Genomic DNA, 23,081 nt, shown 5'->3' with positions numbered 1-23,081 from the left:
GGTAGCAAGTCCTATATGAATGCATACAAAGGGAAGAAAGTTTTTTTTGTCTTCTTTTTTAAAATATCATTGCATTAAACTGACTCTTGTGTCCATTAGGCAGTCCAGAATTTTTGTACCAACAACATTTTGGATTAAGGTGTGATCTTGCTTCTAAAAATTCCAATACTGGCTAAACACTAGGGGGCAGATTTACTACTCTTTTATGCAAAGGAGTATGTTAACTTGCTGCTTTGCGTTATGTGAAAGGAAGAGGGCAGAAATGTGCCACATTTACAAAGCTATGGTGCATTCTTGCTGTATCCTATCGCTGAAGCACTTGTGGCTGCCTGGCACCAACAGAGGCACACTTGTGCCATTGTTCCATTGCGCAGGGTTCCTGTGTTACGGGCAGGATTGTGTTTGTGCAGGAAAGGATATCTTCCTGTATAAAAACAATCCTTAAAAACATTTTCCTCTTTGTATGTATGCTGCAGAATGCAAAACACATTCAAAGAAGAACCAATGAAGAACTAACGTGGAAAATAGATATTTCGCCTCATTAAGCCTAGGTCAGGGAGGTGCACTATTTTGGCGCAATTCCGGTTTATAGTCTTTGTAAATCTGGGATTCTGTCAAAATTCATGGATGGATGCACGGGAATACCCATATTCGACCCATGGAACATATCACTTTGGATTTACTAAACAACACAGAGACTCTCAATGTGGCTTTGCGTGGCTTACTAAATACCACTAAAGGACTTGCGTTGCCTTCAACAACTTGTGTCATGCAAGGGCAACGCAAGTCTTTAGTAAATGTGGTCCTAAGAGTGTGCAAAGTGATATTGCCAAATAGGGGTCTGAGAAGCAGTTAGTTTGTTTTGGTGATTGATGGTAGGTAGCACCAACACTTATCAGTAGGGGCAGGGACTTTTAAAAGATGGTTCCTCAGGCCTGGCTACCCATTCTTTCCCAAAAGGAAGGCTAGCTATGGTCTATCAGGCAGTATTTGGGTCAGAGTGATGGCTTGACAATAAAGTCATGTCACACAGATACTTTAACAGTCATGCTTTTTACTCTAGTTACACATACACAAGCTGCAGAGGAGAGCCATCTGTCATTGTGCTCTTCTACCTCCTGATTGCTATGTAGCTCAGGTTTGTAGGGCAGCACGTGCACTACATTAGGAACACACGTGTGGTGCAATATTCCACTGGGCCTAGTCATAGGCTGCTGAGTGCTGACCTCTCACAGTCCATCCCACGAAACACTGTGTGTGCCTCTTGGCCTGGGTATTTGATAACTGAACATGTAAAAGACTGACAGGAGGATCAGCATGTCACTGTACTCGGGCAGCACCTGCCACTGCACCCACCAAAGCTTTTGGTTGCAGCAGCATGGTGTGCCCCAAACTGCACTGTGCTTTTGTGAATTACCTGTTGGGCATCCTTACCATCTCTGCAAGTGGTAGTTGATGGTTGGAAAACATGGTGAAAGGGGTGTCCAGATCCAAATCCAACACACAGACACATTTCAAAGGCTCAACTGAAACACACTCTGGGTGTGCAACCTCTGGGCCTTTCTGTCACTAAAGCTAACTCACTTTTGCAGTCGGCTGGGGCCTACTATCCTATGTCAACTTCAAACCAACAACTGCATTCTTGTGCGCTAATGCATCTTCTTCTGAGACACACTCCAAATGTTTCCCCTCTTTGAATGTCTGCCTGAAGAGGGGATTTTTAAAGCTCCAGATTAGTGACAAAGACAAGAGTTCAAATTTTACACAGGCGAGGGAATCAGAGAGGTTGAGGAGGGATGACATCTGGGTGAATATACTAAAACAACTACACTCCACATCCCAGTATCAAAGCAATGAAGTAACCTGAAACCACCAAACTTAGTTTTAAGGAATAAACATTCTCCGACAGTTTTTATTTTTCCAAGAGGCACATAAATAAAATGTTCTGTCTGAAATTTCTCCAAATCATGGTTACCTACTGCCCTGACCCTTCAAGCACAATCGCCATGAAAATGTGATTTGCCACCCCCAGATTAAAACTAGGTCCCCCACTTAGAACTTGACAAGGTGAACTCAGCCAAATCATGATATATCTAGAGGGTTGCGGCACAATGTAGCAATCATAGTATCAAGACTGCCTGGGATCGAGAACCACATTTCAGTGCTTGCATGATTAAGTAGAGGAACCCAAAACTGAAGTCAGTTGCACTTCTATGTATGTTGCTGAATACCTAGACAACATAAATGAGTTCCTGCACAGTGTAAATTAATTCCTGCACATGCAGAGAGAGTGGGACTCTTGTATAAACATGCCCTATCCTCCTGAAGAGCAAAGCTCATTCACAGATTGAGTTGATCTTTTTTATTTTTTTGCAGTTTTATATAGCACAAACTTGACCTAAAGGTAATGGGGCATTCTACATGAGAACCAGTTACATTACACAAGGTCACATATGTTTTTTAGGCACGGGAAGATTAAGTGATTTGCCCAGGATCACAGAAGGTTGAACTGACACTGAGACTCCCCAGTTCCAAAGTCAGCATCTCTGGTTGCAACGCCACAGTTAAGTCCCTCCATACATAGTGCTGAACACCTGCATAGATAGAACAGAGTTTATGCACAGATGGAGCTGAGCTCCTACAGACAGTCTGTCGAGTTTCTTTACAAACAGTTAATTTCCAGGGGTAGGCGGAGCTCATGGAGTTCTACTCAGTGGAATTCTGAAGAGTTGGCTTCAAACTCCGTGGAATTCTGCGGAGTTCCGCATGCGGCAGAGTGCCACCTGCCCTACTGGCATCCCGGACTGAATGCCCTGATCTCAGAATGGGTTTTCTTCACCAGAGAACTCATGGTTGAGGGGGCCTGTGTGCAGAGGCTGCAGGCGATGTTGGAGGGTCCACAGTGGGCAAGTCCAAGGTGGGCATTGTCTCAGGAGGGCTAGGGAACCATGCTGACACTGTTTGTCCACGTCAACTCGGGATGTGCGGCATGAGTGCAGTGGTGCTTTCAGGTGTTGGGTTTTTGGCGGTCCGGTGCCCTCTCAGTTTGTCTTGGGGTGCCTGCAAGATGCAGGGAAGCAGCTCCGCTGCTCCATGGAAGTTCCTGAGTCTTTGTTGAAGGCAGGCAGTCCTCCCAGGCTTTGGTGGTACCACAGCTGCAGGATGATGTGACTTTGGCGCAATTCGGCAGGTGCAGCAGACAGGCCGACAGGGCTGGTTCCAGGTCAGGTGCTTTTTCCATTGCTTTTGCAGCTGTTCAGTGTCTTTCTTCATAGGTCAGCAGAAATCTGATTTCCTGGTGCCAGGGGCTCCCCTAAATACTGCATTTAGGGGTGTTTTGGGAAATGTAGGGTAGTAGCCAATAGGCTACTTACCACTGGGGTCACTACTCTCCCATCTGACTACAAGGCATAACCCTGTTCCTAAATCTGCCAACACCAAGATGGCAGATTTCTAAATGCTGTGTCCACATCAGGCAACACACCTTAGGGATGGGACTGACCTACGAGGTGGACACACCTCTCTGAATATTAAATTTCCCACCTGCCCAGGTGAGAAAGGGCCCTGGGTCGGGTGGTCAGCAACTCTCCTCTGAGTGAAGCCAGATCTGCATACCAAGGGTGATGGGCTTCTTAGAACCACACTGCCTTGGAATGCAGATTTGCAGGTCATCCTGTTGGGTTGGGGGTGCAAGCTCGCAGAGCAGGCTTTGTTTCTGACCGCCCAAGACCCAATGCTCTCGCCCTTGGGTGTTAGAATTGTGTCTAGTGGTGGCAGGCGGGTTAAAATTAGTCAGTCTGCACGCTGGTAATTGGTAGGTGTAGGAGGCTGGACTGGCTTGTAGTGAGTACCAAGGGGTACTTGCACCTTGCACCAGGCCCAGTTATCCCTTATTAGTGTATAGGGTGTCTAGCAGCTTAGGCTGATAGATAATGGTAGCTTAGCAGAGCAGCTTAGGCTGAACTAGGAGACGTGTGAAGCTACTACAGTACCACTTAGTGTCATATGCACAATATCATAAGAAAACACAATACACAGTTATACTAAAAATAAAGGTACTTTATTTTTATGACAATATGCCAAAGTATCTTAGAGTGTACCCTCAGTGAGAGGATAGGAAATATACACAAGATATATATACACAATAGCAAAAATATGCAGTATAGTCTTAGAAAACAGTGCAAACAATGTATAGTTACAATAGGATGCAATGGGGAAACATAGGGATAGGGGCAACACAAACCATATACTCCAAAAGTGGAATGCGAACCACGAATGGACCCCAAACCTATGTGACCTTGTAGAGGGTCGCTGGGACTATTAGAAAATAGTGAGAGTTAGAAAAATAACCCTCCCCAAGACCCTGAAAAGTGAGTGCAAAGTGCACTAAAGTTCCCCTAAGGACAAAAGAGTTGTGTTAGAGGAATAATGCAGGAAAGACACAAACCAGCAATGCAACAACTGTGGATTTCCAATCTAGGGTACCTGTGGAACAAGGGGACCAAGTCCAAAAGTCACAAGCAAGTCGGAGATGGGCAGATGCCCAGGAAATGCCAGCTGCGGGTGCAAAGAAGCTTCAACTGGACAGAAGAAGCTGAGGTTTCTGCAGGAACGAAAAGGGCTAGAGACTTCCCCTTTGGTGGACGGATCCCTCTCGCCTTGGAGAGTCGTGCAGAAGTGTTTTCCCGCCGGAAGGATGCCAACAAGCCTTGCTACACGCAAATCGTGCGTTTGGCGTTTTTGGACGCTGCTGGGGCCCAGGAGGGACCAGGAGGTCGCAAATTGGACCTGCAGAGAGAGGGGTCGTCGAGCAAGACAAAGAGCCCTCACGGAAGCAGGTAGCACCCGGAGAAGTGCCAGAAACAGGCACTATGAGGATGCGTGAAACGGTGCTCGCCGAAGTTGCACAAAGGAGTCCCACGTCGCCGGAGACCAACTTAGAAAGTCGTGCAATGCAGGTTAGAGTGCCGTGGACCCAGGCTTGGCTGTGCATGAAGGATTTCCGCCGGAAGTGCACAGGGGCCGGAGTAGCTGCAAAGTCGCGGTTCCCAGCAATGCAGCGAGGTGAGGCAAGGACTTACCTCCACCAAACTTGGGCTGAAGAGTCACTGGACTGTGGGGGTCACTTGGACAGCGTCGCTGGATTCGAGGGACCTCGCTCGTCGTGCTGAGAGGAGACCCAAGGGACCGGTAATGCAGCTTTTTGGTGCCTGCGGTTGCAGGGGGAAGATTCCGTCGACCCACGGGAGATTTCTTCGGAGCTTCTGGTGCAGAGAGGAGGCAGACTACCCCCACAGCATGCACAAGCAGGAAAACAGTCGAGAAGGCGGCAGGATCAGCGTTACAGAGTTGCAGTAGTCGTCTTTGCTACTATGTTGCAGGTTTGCAGGCTTCCAGCGCGGTCAGCGGTCGATTCCTTATCAGAAGGTGAAGAGGGAGATGCAGAGGAACTCGGCTGAGCTCATGCATTCGTTATCTAAAGTTTCCCCAGAGACAGAGACCCTAAATAGCCAGAAAAGAGGGTTTGGCTACCTAGGAGAGAGGATAGGCTACTAACACCTGAAGGAGCCTATCAGCAGGAGTCTCTGACGTCACCTGGTGGCACTGGCCACTCAGAGCAGTCCAGTGTGCCAGCAGCACCTCTGTTTCCAAGATGGCAGAGGTCTGGAGCACACTGGAGGAGCTCTGGACACCTCCCAGGGGAGGTGCAGGTCAGGGGAGTGGTCACTCCCCTTTCCTTTGTCCAGTTTCGCGCCAGAGCAGGGGCTAAGGGGTCCCTGAACCGGTGTAGACTGGCTTATGCAGAATTGGGCACATCTGTGCCCAACAAAGCATTTCCAGAGGCTGGGGGAGGCTACTCCTCCCCTGCCTTCACACCATTTTCCAAAGGGAGAGGGTGTCACACCCTCTCTCAGAGGAAGTTCTTTGTTCTGCCATCCTGGGCCAGGCCTGACTGGACCCCAGGAGGGCAGCTGCCTGTCTGAGGGGTTGGCAGCAGCAGCAGCTGCAGTGAAACCCCAGGAAGGGCAGTCTGGCAGTACCAGGGTCTGTGCTACAGACCACTGGGATCATGGAATTGTGCCAACTATGCCAGGATGGCATAGAGGGGGCAATTCCATGATCATAGACATGTTACATGGCCATATTCGGAGTTACCATGGTGAAGCTACATATAGGTGGTGACCTATATGTAGTGCACGCGTGTAATGGTGTCCCCGCACTCACAAAGTTCAGGGAATTGGCTCTGAACAATGTGGGGGCACCTTGGCTAGTGCCAGGGTGCCCTCACACTAAGTAACTTTGCACCTAACCTTTACCAGGTAAAGGTTAGACATATAGGTGACTTATAAGTTACTTAAGTGCAGTGTAAAATGGCTGTGAAATAACGTGGACGTTATTTCACTCAGGCTGCAGTGGCAGGCCTGTGTAAGAATTGTCAGAGCTCCCTATGGGTGGCAAAAGAAATGCTGCAGCCCAGAGGGATCTCCTGGAACCCCAATACCCTGGGTACCTCAGTACCATATACTAGGGAATTATAAGGGTGTTCCAGTAAGCCAATGTAAATTGGTAAAATTGGTCACTAGCCTGTTAGTGACAATTTGAAAGTAATGAGAGAGCATAACCACTGAGGCTCTGGTTAGCAGAGCCTCAGTGAGACAGTTAGGCACCACACAGGGAACATATACATGCACACCTATGAGCACTGGGGCCCTGTGTGACAGGGTCCCAGTGACACATACATATAGGCCACAAACCTATGAGCACTGGGGTCCTGACCAGCAGGATCCCAGTGACACATAACAACCATACTGAAAACATAGTGTTTTCACTATGAGCACTGAGGCCTGGCTATCAGGATCCCAGTGAGACAGTGAAAACAGTGACAAACACCCTGACATACACTCACAAACAGGCCAAAAGTGGGGGTAACAAGGCTAGAAAGAGGCTACCTTCTCACACAACCCCCCCCCCAAACGAAGGACAATAAGGCTAACCTTGGCCAGTTGAGACTTTATTGTCTAAGTGGTGATAAGTAGAGAGTAGCTCTGCAATAGACTGGTTACTCCCTTTATCATCCACTATATGGTTACTTCCCTGTGGGGATGTAAACCACCCTGTTTGAAGTTTTTTAGCTAAGCAACAATGTGAAGATGTATTTTCAGAGTTTCTATCAGTAAGTTTTAGTTTAGAGCAGTGGGAATTGTCCACTGAACCTATTTGTAGTGATGGAAATGCCAGACAGGGATGCTGTCTCAGAAAAGCCATAGCTGGGCAAAAACTTTGTCCATCTGGCTGGAAGAGAGAACAGGGATGCTGTTTCTCTTGAGTTGGAGCAGGGCAGGGATGCTGTCCTATGAGCTCCACACTAGGGCAGGGATGCTGTCCTAAGTGTTGTGAGGTAGTGCAGGGTTTCTGTACTAAAGTTTCTCTGGGAGGGTTGGAGGGATGCTCCATGTTAACTAAAATGGTGCTGTTTTTCTCACCAATGTTAGTTATCCCACAGAGAGGTACTTCCACCTCAGGGAGTCCAGCTTTGCCAGCTGATGATTCCCTTGGAACAGGTTCCACCCCAGGAGAGGTTTCTCCCACCACAGGAATAGTATCCTGAATGGTAGGGTGGTTAGGGGATACTGTGATACCCTTTTTACCTGTTGATGGAGAGGGATCCTGAGTTTTCAGGCCTTCTCTCCTTTGCTTTTTCATTTCACTTGAAATGAGAGGGAACAATTCCTCAGGGATGCCCAGCATGGCTGCATGGGCATAAAACTCTACATCAGCCCAACCTGAGGCCTCTAGGTCATTACCTAAGAGACAGTCTACAGGTAAGCTAGGTGATACCACCACCTGCTTAGGGCCAGTAACTCCACCCCAACTAAACTGAATTATAGCTAAGGGAAGAAACTTAGTGGAGTTATGGACATCAATAATCTTATACTGTTGTCCAATGATGTGTTGATCAGGGTGCACTAGGTTTTCAGTCACCAAAGTGAAACTGGCACCTGTGTCCCTGTAGGCCAAGGCCTCAACACCATTTATTGAAACTGTCTGCCTGTACTTATCCATTGTAAGGGGACAAGCAGCCAGTGTGGCAAGGCCAATGCCACTAGGTGTGACAGAAACTGTCTTGGGACTGATTACATCAGTTTCCACTATGGACCCATAAGTGAACCCAACTACACCCTTTGCTTGACTGTTGCCAGCAGTCCCACCACTAGTACCACTACTGCTAGGGGCACTAGAGCTTGATGTATTAGTGGTGGTAGGCTCAGGGGGTTTACCTGGACAGGACTTATCCCCTGGCCTATGGCCTCTATTTTTACACACAAAGCACCAAGGCTTTTTAATGTGTGCAGGTTGGGAAGAAGAGGAAGAATTTGTTTTATCCCCACCCTCTGAAGAGTGTTTAAGATTTGAAGTGGGATCTTTGGTTTTACCCTTATCCCCATGCTTATCTTGAGATTTTTCACCATCTTTCTTCTTATTGCCATCTTTGTCACCCCCTGTATGAACTTTTCTGTTCACCCTTGTTCTGACCCATTTGTCTGCCTTCTTTCCCAATTCTTGGGGAGAGGTCAGATCAGAGTCTACCAGGTACTGGTGCAACAAATCAGACACACAATTATTAAGTATATGCTCTCTCAGGATTGTGTTATACAGGCTTTCATAATCAGTAACTTTACTGCCATGTAACCACCCCTCCAAGGCCTTCACTGAATGGTCAATAAAATCAACCCAGTCTTGTGAAGACTCCTTTTTGGTCTCTCTGAACTTTATCCTGTACTGTTCAGTGGTTAAGCCATAACCATCCAGGAGTGCATTCTTAAGAACTTGGAAATTATTGGCATCATTTTCTTTCACTGTAAGGAGCCTATCCCTACCTTTTCCACTAAATGATAGCCATAGGATAGCAGCCCACTGCTTTTGAGGGACATCCTGTACAGCACAGGCCCTCTCAAGTGCAGCAAACCACTTGTTAATGTCATCCCCCTCCTTATAAGGGGGAACTATCTTGTGCAGATTCCTGGAATCATGCTCTTTTGCAGGATGACTATGGGGAATACTGCTGCTGCCACCATGGGTATCTAAACCCAACTTCTGTCTTTCCTTCTCTAATTCTAAAGACTGTCTATCCAAATCCAGCTGTTGCTTCTTGAGCTTCAGTCTGGTTTGTTCCACTCTCAATCTATTGAGCTCCCTTTCTAACAATCTGTCATCAGGGTGGGTGGGAGGGACATTTCTAGATACAGAGGTATGATGGGAATGAACAGAAGGAGACCTGTCCCTTACAGAGGGCACCCTAACAGCTTGGCTACCAGCATAATGTGAGAGCACACCATCAGTATGGTGTGATTCAACCTCTGTACCAACTATGCTAGACTGTCTAGTAATGGGCAGGCTGAGAAGTTTCTTTCCTGAACCTTTTCCTGGGGGAGTCCCTGGATCAGATTGAGAACCATTAGCTACTTTTTCTACAGATTGGGCACTTATGGCCTTATCCTGTACTCTAAGCATATTAATTAACAGTTCTAAGGAAGGATTCTTCCCTACACTCAAACCTCTCTCTATGCAGAGACTCCTTGCTCCTTTCCAGCTAAGGTGATCATATGCAAGTTTGGACAGTTCAACATTTTTTCCTGTGCCAGACATTTTTTTAGAGAGAGTTAAAGTGATAGAAAAAGAGAAAAAAAGTTTTCAGAACTTTTTGGAAAGACAGAAAAAACTTTTTAAACTTTTAAGAACTTTTTGAAAGTTTTAGAAGTACTTTTCAGCACTTAGAAAAGAGTGAAAAGAGGAAATGCAAAACTTTTTGGCTATGTGTATATACACTGACCTTGTTTTGTATATTTTTCTCTTATGAAAAGTACAATGACAAGAGTGGTAAGCAGTCTCAAGCACTTATCCCACCACTGCACAACCAATGTAGGAGGCTGGACTGGCTTGTAGTGAGTACCAAGGGGTACTTGCACCTTGCACCAGGCGGAGTTATCCCTTATTAGTGTATAGGGTGTCTAGCAGCTTAGGCTGATAGATAATGGTAGCTTAGCAGAGCAGCTTAGGCTGAACTAGGAGACGTGTGAAGCTACTACAGTACCACTTAGTGTCATATGCACAATATCATAAGAAAACACAATACACAGTTATACTAAAAATAAAGGTACTTTATTTTTATGACAATATGCCAAAGTATCTTAGAGTGTACCCTCAGTGAGAGGATAGGAAATATACACAAGATATATATACACAATAGCAAAAATATGCAGTATAGTCTTAGAAAACAGTGCAAACAATGTATAGTTACAATAGGATGCAATGGGGAAACATAGGGATAGGGGCAACACAAACCATATACTCCAAAAGGGGAATGCGAACCACGAATGGACCCCAAACCTATGTGACCTTGTAGAGGGTCGCTGGGACTATTAGAAAATAGTGAGAGTTAGAAAAATAACCCTCCCCAAGACCCTGAAAAGTGAGTGCAAAGTGCACTAAAGTTCCCCTAAGGACAAAAGAGTCGTGTTAGAGGAATAATGCAGGAAAGACACAAACCAGCAATGCAACAACTGTGGATTTCCAATCTAGGGTACCTGTGGAACAAGGGGACCAAGTCCAAAAGTCACAAGCAAGTCGGAGATGGGCAGATGCCCAGGAAATGTCAGCTGCGGGTGCAAAGAAGCTTCGACTGGACAGAAGAAGCTGAGGTTTCTGCAGGAACGAAAAGGGCTAGAGACTTCCCCTTTGGTGGACGGATCCCTCTCGCCTTGGAGAGTCGTGCAGAAGTGTTTTCCTGCCGGAAGGACGCCAACAAGCCTTGCTACACGCAAATCGTGCGTTTGGCGTTTTTGGACGCTGCTGGGGCCCAGGAGGGACCAGGAGGTCGCAAATTGGACCTGCAGAGAGAGGGGACGTCGAGCAAGACAAAGAGCCCTCACTGAAGCAGGTAGCACCCGGAGAAGTGCCAGAAACAGATACTACAAGGATGCGTGAAACGGTGCTCGCCGAAGTTGCACAAAGGAGTCCCACGTCGCCGGAGACCAACTTAGAAAGTCGTGCAATGCAGGTTAGAGTGCCGTGGACCCAGGCTTGGCTGTGCACGAAGGATTTCTGCCGGAAGTGCACAGGGGCCGGAGTAGCTGCAAAGTCGCGGTTCCCAGCAATGCAGCCCAGCGAGGTGAGGCAAGGACTTACCTCCACCAAACTTGGGCTGAAGAGTCACTGGACTGTGGGGGTCACTTGGACAGCGTCGCTGGATTCGAGGGACCTCGCTCGTCGTGCTGAGAGGAGACCCAAGGGACCGGTAATGCAGCTTTTTGGTGCCTGCGGTTGCAGGGGGAAGATTCCGTCGACCCACGGGAGATTTCTTCGGAGCTTCTGGTGCAGAGAGGAGGCAGACTACCCCCACAGCATGCACAAGCAGGAAAACAGTCGAGAAGGCGGCAGGATCAGCGTTACAGAGTTGCAGTAGTCGTCTTTGCTACTATGTTGCAGGTTTGCAGGCTTCCAGCGCGGTCAGCGGTCGATTCCTTATCAGAAGGTGAAGAGGGAGATGCAGAGGAACTCGGCTGAGCTCATGCATTCGTTATCTAAAGTTTCCCCAGAGACAGAGACCCTAAATAGCCAGAAAAGAGGGTTTGGCTACCTAGGAGAGAGGATAGGCTACTAACACCTGAAGGAGCCTATCAGCAGGAGTCTCTGACGTCACCTGGTGGCACTGGCCACTCAGAGCAGTCCAGTGTGCCAGCAGCACCTCTGTTTCCAAGATGGCAGAGGTCTGGAGCACACTGGAGGAGCTCTGGACACCTCCCAGGGGAGGTGCAGGTCAGGGGAGTGGTCACTCCCCTTTCCTTTGTCCAGTTTCGCGCCAGAGCAGGGGCTAAGGGGTCCCTGAACCGGTGTAGACTGGCTTATGCAGAATTGGGCACATCTGTGCCCAACAAAGCATTTCCAGAGGCTGGGGGAGGCTACTCCTCCCCTGCCTTCACACCATTTTCCAAAGGGAGAGGGTGTCACACCCTCTCTCAGAGGAAGTTCTTTGTTCTGCCATCCTGGGCCAGGCCTGGCTGGACCCCAGGAGGGCAGCTGCCTGTCTGAGGGGTTGGCAGCAGCAGCAGCTGCAGTGAAACCCCAGGAAGGGCAGTCTGGCAGTACCAGGGTCTGTGCTACAGACCACTGGGATCATGGAATTGTGCCAACTATGCCAGGATGGCATAGAGGGGGCAATTCCATGATCATAGACATGTTACATGGCCATATTCGGAGTTACCATGGTGAAGCTACATATAGGTGGTGACCTATATGTAGTGCACGCGTGTAATGGTGTCCCCGCACTCACAAAGTTCAGGGAATTGGCTCTGAACAATGTGGGGGCACCTTGGCTAGTGCCAGGGTGCCCTCACACTAAGTAACTTTGCACCTAACCTTTACCAGGTAAAGGTTAGACATATAGGTGACTTATAAGTTACTTAAGTGCAGTGTAAAATGGCTGTGAAATAACGTGGACGTTATTTCACTCAGGCTGCAGTGGCAGGCCTGTGTAAGAATTGTCAGAGCTCCCTATGGGTGGCAAAAGAAATGCTGCAGCCCAGAGGGATCTCCTGGAACCCCAATACCCTGGGTACCTCAGTACCATATACTAGGGAATTATAAGGGTGTTCCAGTAAGCCAATGTAAATTGGTAAAATTGGTCACTAGCCTGTTAGTGACAATTTGAAAGTAATGAGAGAGCATAACCACTGAGGCTCTGGTTAGCAGAGCCTCAGTGAGACAGTTAGGCACCACACAGGGAACATATACATGCACACCTATGAGCACTGGGGCCCTGTGTGACAGGGTCCCAGTGACACATACATATAGGCCACAAACCTATGAGCACTGGGGTCCTGACCAGCAGGATCCCAGTGACACATAACAACCATACTGAAAACATAGTGTTTTCACTATGAGCACTGAGGCCTGGCTATCAGGATCCCAGTGAGACAGTGAAAACAGTGACAAACACCCTGACATACACTCACAAACAGGCCAAAAGTGGGGGTAACAAGGCTAGAAAGAGGCTACCTTCTCACAGTAGGTTTCCAGGGGGTACTTCTAAGGTACCCTCTGGGTGAATGTATTAATAAGTCCATCACTGGCATTAATATGAGATGTTTGATACCAAGCATCCCTATTTTCAGTGAAGCCATCATGTATCAGGAGAACCTGTATTGGCCAGCGTTCAGCACATGTACTTTAAATGGCTTCCCTATTCATTCACTATGCCTAAGAATCGACAAAGACATAGCATGGGCATATGTCCTCATGCAGACATGTCCTCACATGTAATGTATTGCACCTTGCCTTAGGGCCGTAAGGCCTGTTGTAGGGGGGACTTATATATATTGCAAGCAGTGTTAGGGGACAAGATTGCTATGTCGTGTTTTCACTTTTAGCTGCACCAAGACACGCAGCCTGCAATGGCAGTCTGCATGTGCTAGGGGAGGGGTCCCTGAGGGTGGCACATTACATGCTGCAGCCCTTGGGGGCCCATTTTGGTGCCCATGCCCTAGGTACCAGTGGTACCATTTACTAAGGACTTTCGGGGGGCAAAGGTATTGCCAATTGCGTAACATCTGCACAGTTTTAGGGAAAGAGAACTGCCACTGGGGATGTGGTTATCAGGAACCCAGTGCACTTTCTTTCAAAATTGCACCAAATACTAGGCATAAAGTAGGGGTGATCATGTCAAAAAGGGGCTGTTTACTACAACAACTCCTGCTTTTTCATATCCTGGAGCCCTACTGCAGTCACTTAGGTCATCATTATGAGCTAGGCAGTAAATCCCGCCTACTGTCACGGCCTCCGAAAGACTGTCGCCGTGGCTACCTACCGTCCGCCACATTATAACCATAGCCGGAATTCCGCCAGAAGGCTTGCGGAATTCCGGCTACAGTCATGGCGGCAGACGGCGGTAAGGTGGCGCTGCTGCCAGCAGCAGCGCCACGCCAGTAGAACACCGCCAACCGTATCATGACACATGATACAGCCTGGCGGTGTTTCGCTGGCGGACGCTGCTGCTGGCAGCAGCGCCACGTCCCGTCTCCTGCCGGAGGACCCCCTGCAAGCAGGTAAGTCAGGTGGTCCATCAGGGGAGGGGGGTGTTGTGTGTGTGTGTGACTGTTTTTGTATGCATGCATGGGGGTGTGAGGCGTGCGGAATGCATGTGTGCAGGAATGGGTGTGAGTGTACATGTATGTTGTATCATGTGTATGCATGTGTGCTTGTATGTATGTTAGTGTGTGTTGCTGTGTGTGTGTATGAATGTATACATGCGTGGGTAAATGTGGGTATGCATGTGTGTATGAGTGTGTATGTGCGTGTAGGTGTGTGTATGTCGGGGGGTCAGGAGGCGGAGTGGGGGAGGACTCTGGGGAGAGGGATGGGTGGGGAAGACCCCTATCAGTGCTAGGGAAGGAGTTCCCTGGCACTGATAGTGCCTACTGTCATAGTTTTTGTGGCTGTAAGATTGCCACGAAAACCATGGCGGTAGACGGGGTTATAATCCCGAGGGTGGGATTGTGATGGCCGCCTGGCTGGAGACCGAAGTCTCCAACCCGGCGGCTGTTACTGCCCTGGCGGATGGAGTGGTACATTGGCGGTTTGGCATGTGACAAACCGCCAATGTCATATTTTGGGGAAAGGTACCGCCAGCCTGTTGGCAGGACCTTTCTCCAAAATAACGCCGTCCGCCAGGGTGGTAATGAGGTTCTTAGTCTTACTTTCAGTGCCTGTATGTCTTAACGTTGCTATGACCTGTAGCTCATGCTCTTGTCACTGCAAGCAGGTGCTGCTGCTTTCATATACTGTCAGCTCCTGCTACTGTCAATCTGAATATTAATGTCAATGGATATAACTCACACTAGTGCCCTGCTTCTTCAGGTCATCATAAACAATGCTGTCATCCACTAGTGATGCAGCTGTCAGTCCTTCTGCTATCCCCTTTCCAGGCTTGATTGCAGCAAGCAAACCCTAAATTCAATGGATAGATGTGTGAAGAATAAAGCCTATGAGAGCAGGTCAACTTCAAGGGTGCAGGAGTAGGGATTTCCTTCAGCAGCCTCATGCTTCAATCATGGTTGCCTCAGCAAACAAGGATCTAAGCACTCCGTTAGACTGCTAGCTATACCTTTGACCTTCCTGCAAGGGATCATTGGGCATCCATTCAATTGAAGGAACATGAGCTCATCACTGGCTGGTGATGCAGGTGCTGTTCACCAGCTGAAGTGACATGATCCCAGTGTGAGGGGCAGCAGGTTCATGGATATTCTCACACTGTTCCTCATTCAAGCTCTATGCTTAGGTCTCCATTTGGCTATCCTCAGATCTCTCAATCTAATCCTGCACCAGTGGTGTGCATTATCACCATAACAAGAGGTAATGTATTTTTTTACACAACTTCAGCTCTTTCTTAAATATGACTGAAAAGATTATTTATAATAATGAACTTCTGGTGCAGCATGTGCACATTTAAATGTTGGCATCTTTAGGCATTCCTCTTTTATTCGGACAAAAAGGTAACGTGACTGAGTCCAAGTTTGCCCTAGGCATGTGTCTGTATATTTTTTTTTAAGATATTTAACCTGCAGCTCACAAACAGATACTGGCTTTACTAGTTGTAATTTGCAAAATTTCGCACTTTTGTGTCACAACAGTGCATAGCTATGTCAAGTAAGCACTGAAGGGCCAAAGACTGAAAATAAGATAAATCAACTCTTTGTGTACTATTTTATAATAATACCACAGTAAAAAAGAGCTGTACTCCTCACCTGAACCACAATCTCTGTTCTACCCTGATGTGTGCACTGTAGATACGTCACTATAAATAAACCATGACATTGTTGAGAAATAAGTACATATTTATGTTAAATACCATGTTACACTTCAACCCATAGTGTATATGCACATAGACAAACCTGAACCTTAAACGACAGAAAATTTAATTAATGTGCGACTCCTGTGTAATACCTACATACCACAATAATTTGCATTGGGTCTTCTCACTAGACATCATGGGGAGCACAGCATAATGCCTATGGAAAAATATCAAAAGAATATAAGTATTCAGAAGGATTTGTAAAGTTGAACATTTTGGAGCATTCTCAACTCGGTCTTTTTTTAAAGGTTTTATTACACCTACTGGGTAAGAAGATGTGGTGTAGTGATGAAGTCAACTTGGGAATCTGGCTTGGAATTCAGCTGAGATCTTGACTGAAAAGTGTGTGTGTCTGAGCAAATCACTTAATCTGTGATGATGGTGTAATTGTATGTTAGTCAAAGATTTACACGCCCCCACTTGACTTATGCATCACTACCCATAATATAAAACACCCTGTTGCTCCCCAGCTAAATCTGTGCTATAACAATATAAACTAAGTCATGTTTTTATATTGTGAAGTTACTCTGCTTATTGTGTTCTGTGAATGTCCCTTCCTTTCGGACTCTTTGTGAACAGCCCTCATTTTGTGACATCGACATAGAAGCACTATACTGTTTTCTCTATCTGAGGACATGTGCCACACCTTTAATAGGGCTCATATAAGTCTCCTTCTCGATGTCTGATGGAGCACTTTCTTGAGTTTATCGGAGAAACCCTTTATAGACATCTTTTTGTTCCCTGAAGCATTTTTTTATTGCGTGCGTCATGTTGCTTTTAGCAGAAAAGACACTTTCAAAGTGTCATACATGCACATAGACACAAGATTCTTTGGTATGAAACATCTTGCAGACATCTGATACTCTCAGGCAGTGCTTAATTTGTAAATAAAAAGGTGCTGGCTCCCAAAGCCCTCCTCAAACACGTGGCTGCTGCAATTAAATGTGTGAACACGGAATACTCAGGCACCTTAATCCTGAAGCCATCTCGGGCCTCTTCAATCCATATAATGCCACTCCCTGCCCCTTCAGCTCACCCTTGCAGCTTTCTACTTTCTCTCTTTGTGATGCCTTTTCGTTTTTCCTTTCATCCGTTTTACCCATATGTGTATTTTGCTCGCAGCAAATGCTTGAGGCAGAATAATAAGCCCCGGCTCTCAAAAATAAGTGCTGGTGCTCAGCACCAGAAACAACAAGCACAAATTAAGCACTGCTCCCAGGTCTGATGGATACTCTAGAAGCTCCAGCAGTGCTTAGTGTCTAAATGGAAATATTTGGCAAAACCAGTAGATCTGTCTTTAATGTGTTGATGAGTGAAAATACAGGCATACATGAATGCTGTTTGCATGTCTTAGCACATTAAATGCCTACATTTTGCTAATGGGTGACCTTAGACTGGCACTGCAAATGTCTCTTCCTACATTTTTTGAAGTGTTGGCCCTACCACTCCTCATTCATGTACTAGTCTCCCCCATCCCTCCTGGAGTTCGGGTCTAGTTACGCCCCTGGGCCACACAGCTTGATGACATCGGTCCTTGCTGCTTTTGATAATAATAATTTCCAAAAGCTTATAAGTACTTTACCACTGCTCTCTATGCAACATGCATTTAATTATGTTTCCACTATCCAACTAGCAGAGCATCTAATGACCGGTATTTTTTCCTGAGAAAGGTGATAGCCACATTTTCGATGGTTGGTTACAGTATGCATGAATGAAAATCCGACCAAACTCCTCACCTCAGGTACCACAAATCCATTTGATAGGTGTACCACTTCAGGGGCCGCTTCGTTGCGGCTAACACACATGCAGGAGATGTGTTTGGCGACAGCGCGCATGCGCACCATGTACTTGACCCCGTTCCTCTGTGGTGGCTTCGCCTAGCTGCAGCCATCATTGGCCGCAGTGAAAGTACGTGGCGGGCGCAGCCTTTAAAAAGACCTCGACGTCTGTAGATATCATATGATGTACCTTTTCCTAAATACTCCTTTGTTTTACTTCCTTGTGTTCTTCGGATGTTCTTTCTAGCTTACTCAACGCTTTTTTATGAGCTCTCCGTCTTCCTACTATTTATTTCTTCTCCACGTTCCTGTTTTCCCTTTTCTTTCTTCCTGTCAGCTTCCCATACTTTTTCTTTTTGTCCTCTCTTTTATCTCCTCACTCGCGTCTTGTCCTCCATCCTGCTTCACCTTTATCCCCCGACTCCTTTGCTATCCTTCCATCATGTTCTTCCACACGTTTCCTTCATTTTCCCTATCTTTCAATACTTTCTTCCCTTTCCTGCCTTTCCCATCTTAACCCTTCCTGCTTTATCGTCCTTTCAGTCCCTCCGTTTCCTACTTACCTCTTTATCTTTTCTCACCCTTTCTCTTTATTATTTCCTTAACTTCTACCCTCAAATACCCCCTCTCCTTCTTCTTTCATTTCTTCTTTCCATTCCTCCTTCACGTTCATTGTTCCTTTCCAGCTCTTGGCCTCAGCCTTTGTTTGTTTCTTTCAAGCAGAGGGCGGTTGCCACAGTGAGCACTCGGATCAACCTGCGCCTGAAATGCCACCACGAGAACGAGACATACCTTAAAAGTGACACTTTTCGACCATACGATAACTGTGAGTAAAAGGGCACGGACAGCTGAAGGGTCGGGACCAGGGTGAGTAGAGGTAGCAGAGATTACGATAGAGAGAGAGAGACAGACAGAGTGATGAGTTGGGAGGATATAGGGACAGGGGGGAATTCTCCAAAACATCCTTGTTTAAATATGACAGAGATAAGAGCACAGTATCCTAGATAAACTATTAATGAAAAGGAAAACTGGTGGTTTTTTAAAAATGTTTTTGGCAGGATAGACTATTCTAGAAATATTTGTCATGTGATATACCCAAAATATTAGCAATCACTTATTTTATATTGTGCGTGGTGATGCAGTTATTAAATGTCAGCAGTGAGCGTTCAAGTCTTACCAGCTTACATATGTATTACATTGAAGCATAAGACAGCATTGTTCCTTCATTGTCTATGATTTGACCCCAATTCTGCATGTGATGGATTAACAACACTTATGATCTGATTAACTTTATGCCATGCTCTCTGAATGGACATCAGCTCACTGAAGAACTAATGTAAACAAATTCTACGAATAATTTACAACTGTTTACTGTATGATTTGTACACTCCAAAAATAAGTTGACAATTCTACAGATGAATTATAAACTCAAATAATTTAAAATGGTTCAACACTTTACGAATTGAACATCCAAATAATATAAAACAGGTTTGTACTTTATGAACTGCAGATCACAATTAATTAATTCACTATGTCGTACATTTCAGTTTACTGAGATCCTTTTGTCACTCTGAATGTAATGTGGCATTGCTTTTGCTCGGCTTACTACCAAGGAATTTCATGAAAAGGCATGAACTGGACTGTTACACCTCAGGCTAGTTATTTGTGTACTTGGGCGCCATCATCTGTGTCTCACTCTCCCCTTCTCTCTCATCTTTGTGGAGTCTTCATTCTGGGCTTTGAAGAGGAGGTCTTCTGAATGACCGAGGCCATCTCGTTTCCCGTGCTAGCTGGTTTCCTTTGAGCCGCCCCAGGTTTGGAATCTTCCTCAAAGTCAGAATGACATTTCCTTCTTATATCTGCTATCATTTAGCAGCATCTACACTCTTTCAAACGTTTCCTCAATCTTATCTCTCTTCTGCTTCTTTCTGGCTTGCTTTTATTCTTTTAGTGTGGATGGCACTGGTAAGCCTCACATAGGGGGTCTTCTAAGCCTGGGAATTACTTGGTTTCCTTCTCTCTTGCTTGACTGTTCTTTCCTTGGAATCCTCCAGTATCGTTAGGGCTGCCACTACAGTAAGACAATACCAGCCAGCCACCGTGGGCACTATTAGCAAGAAAGGGTTCCAGATTGGTGCTAGTTCCTTGTCTTCTGCCCTATGTAAGCCTTCCTCACCAGGATTACATCTCTTTCCTCTGGAGATACTTACCTCAATACATTCCTTGTCGTACCCCAGTGCCTGAGGGCATGAGTCACAAAAACTGGAATCACAGAGAATCAGGATGCCAATACTTCTCCAAATTTCAATCCCACTTATGACCACAAGCAGCTGACTAGTACAGAGCCCTATGAAGCTAATAGTAAAACTAACAGCACCCTCAAAGCACCCTAACCCGACACCAAGAGGCCCATTGGTTTTCATGGAATTTACTTTCTGCAAACTGGCAATATCCTACCTTGAATCTTGCTGAAGGTTGTGCTCCAACTCTGATTGCAGCGACCATCGGTCTCTCCTCCACCATCTTCTGCCCTGCAGCCCCGCCTTGCCCCTCAGCTGCTCCTCAACCTCACACCAGGTTTGTCACTGGCCCATTGTCTCCCTTGTGCCACACCTACATCTGACTCCACCACACATAAACTGCAGTGTCTTAAAATGTGCATATAATCCCTAGCAAACAGGCACCAGCAATCAAAATGTACACTGCCTGCACTTATATAATGTCTTATAAAATGGTTGGCCTGATTATAAGCTAGGACTCGCCCCTAGGGGAAAATGCACTGAATACCCACGGACATGCATTATAACCACAAGAGTAATGGCTTCGAATTAAGACAGATGCAGATCCGCTAACACTATGCACTTGTTGTCAACAAAACTGCAGAACTTATTCTGGATCTCGTATTCATCACATGAACATAGCTAAGTAGTCTCTCACAGACCTCATGGATACACTATAACTAGAAAGGATCAAGATATTTATACAGGAGATGTGGTGTAGCAGTAATCATCAGTACCTTTCTAGCACTAAAAAATCTAAACATATGCATTTTGTTCATTTCGATCAATTGAAATGTCCTGTAATGCCCCCCACCATAGTCAGTTCTCTTTCGCTAACTGAACACCTGCCAAGAAAGAATGAAAATATAATTCACAAATGAACAGTAGTCACAGAATGTGACTGAACATCAAACATTATCTAACAAAGATGTCTATTTAGGAGAGCTCAGCCTATTCCATGGGAATCCAAACTATGCAGCTTTCCAATCCAAAATGTTCTAGAAGTCCACCGTATGAAACAGGCATGAAATGTACTCTCATTCTCCACTGCAGAATAAGTGTTAAAACCCTGTTTGAAACACATCTCTAGATGACTTTTTCACACCACTGTCTTTGCTAACGCCAGATAGGTGGGATGTCAACTACTTTCCCCATCACAACAAACACATTATATGATTAACTGACAAAATAACATATCAGAAACTGAAAAAGCCACCCACATCTGTCAAACAAGTGGTTTCTAATGAGTTGTGCATGACAAGAAAGGACCTGTGCAAATTAGAAAGGTAATAGATATCTGATACAACTGAACAGTCCTTGTTGACACTTCAATCATTACATCAAAAACTCAAAAACTCTGTGGGGGTTATTACAACTTTGGAGGAGGTGTTAATCTGTCCCAAAAGTGACGGTAAAGTGACGGATATACCACCAGCCGTATTACGAGTCCATTATATCCTATGGAACTTGTAATACGGCTGGTGGTATATCCGTCACTTTACCGTCACTTTTGAGACGGATTAACACCTCCTCCAAAGTTGTAATAACCCCCTGTGTCTTAAAAAATCCACACTTTACCCAGTACGATAAAATATATTTTAGAGTAGTCAAACAGAACCTGAAACCTTGTTCCAGAACTAAGATTTTTCCCCAGAAAATATCAGCAGCAGATATACTCTAATGTTCTCTCAAACCAATCCCAATCACTGTGAGGCCTATTTAAAAGAAAATGCACACATGTTTACTTACCCACAACTATATTCACTACTACACCTAAGTGTAACAAAACACACGTTTTTGCTATTCTCTGTTTCAGAGTCTAGATTTAAATCTCATATGCTTATATGTCTTTACCCCTTCATATCAGGTGTGGAGCCACATACAACAGGATTTAGCGGTGTAATGTTTCTTTCAACTAGTAACTTTGCACACATAGGTGGTGATCTCGGCCACTGTGGCAGGGATCCCAGTCGGTAAAAGAACTGGGAAAGAGTATTATTCTTTAAAAAGAAACTATTGGAAATTTGTTAATGTGTAAGTGATTGATTTATTCTTGTTTTTGTAAAGTGCTCAGTTACCGATCAGGATGTCCTGGCACTAAGGCCGCAGTAGGTATAAAAGATTTCAAGTGATTAGATAGTAAAAAGGTGGGTTTGAATGGTTGCCTAAACCTTGAGTTGGACACAATACTGCACAAAGAGATCGGATGCGCATTCCAGGCTGTGGCCTTAAGGAATCCAAAAGATCAGCTACTGAACTTGGATTTCTTTTTGCCAGAGATATAGAGCAAGGCCCTCATTACGAGGCTGGCGGTCTTGATATCGCCAGCCCCGCCGTGGCAGTTCGACCGCCACATTACGACCCTGTCGGACTGCCTGGGGATGACTGTCACCCCAGATGGGCTGACAGCAGGCAGACTTGTGGTCAGCCACAGTGTCGCGGAACTCAGCGCTGCCATGATGATCACGACTTCTGATGTGGCCATGGAAAGGCTGGCGGAAACAAAGTGCAAGGGTCCACAAGGAGGTTGCTGCACTAACCATGCCTGTTTTGACACCTTTAGGGCTGTACTACCTTTAGAAGTTTGTGCATAGGGTACCCCTAAAATATTAAACCCCAGAAGATATCTGAATAATATGCCAATTGGTGGGGGGATTGGGGACGGTGTTAAACCTCAGTTTCATGAGGCAGTGTGTCCCAAGATAAGGTGCAAATCACCATAGCAGAAATACAGTCAAATAAGGAAACACACACTCAATAAGTGAGTTCTAGGCTGGAATTCGAAAATTTTGAAAGATTTATTACAAAAGTTCGAATGAGTACAATATAGTGATTGAAAGGTGCAGATTCATAAAGTCATTGCTATGATGGATCTCAAGAAAAAGGCAATACATAATAATAAGCAAGTGCAAAAATACCCCAAACAAGTCCCGGATGAGCTGCAAAATCAGTAAGAAATTGGACAGCATTCCTAGTCACATCGAAAGTCATCAGAGTTCAACACCAAATTTGAGGGTTTATATAGAAAATCTTCTCATAGTCTAACATTAAAAGTGCAGATTCATCATGGTGTGAGCAAAAGAATGATCATTTAAGCAAATGAGAGCATTGACATAA

General features: G+C 45.8%; 1 protein-coding gene across 1 annotated transcript in view; it reads left to right on the top strand.

Annotated features, from left to right (window-relative positions):
- The window catches only part of IL2RB (interleukin 2 receptor subunit beta), a 256,403-nt gene that overhangs the window by 66,755 nt on the left and 166,567 nt on the right, over positions 1–23,081 (top strand). The window contains exon 5 of the mRNA XM_069231361.1: positions 18,409–18,511. Coding sequence (XP_069087462.1) covers positions 18,409–18,511 — 103 coding nt within the window. The remainder of the gene's footprint in view (positions 1–18,408; positions 18,512–23,081) is intronic.

Source organism: Pleurodeles waltl, chromosome 4_2, assembly GCF_031143425.1.
Source record: "Pleurodeles waltl isolate 20211129_DDA chromosome 4_2, aPleWal1.hap1.20221129, whole genome shotgun sequence".
NCBI classification, from domain to species: domain Eukaryota; kingdom Metazoa; phylum Chordata; class Amphibia; order Caudata; family Salamandridae; genus Pleurodeles; species Pleurodeles waltl.
The sequence above is the reverse complement of the archived record's forward strand: the minus strand, read 5'-3'. Positions and strand labels throughout refer to the sequence as shown.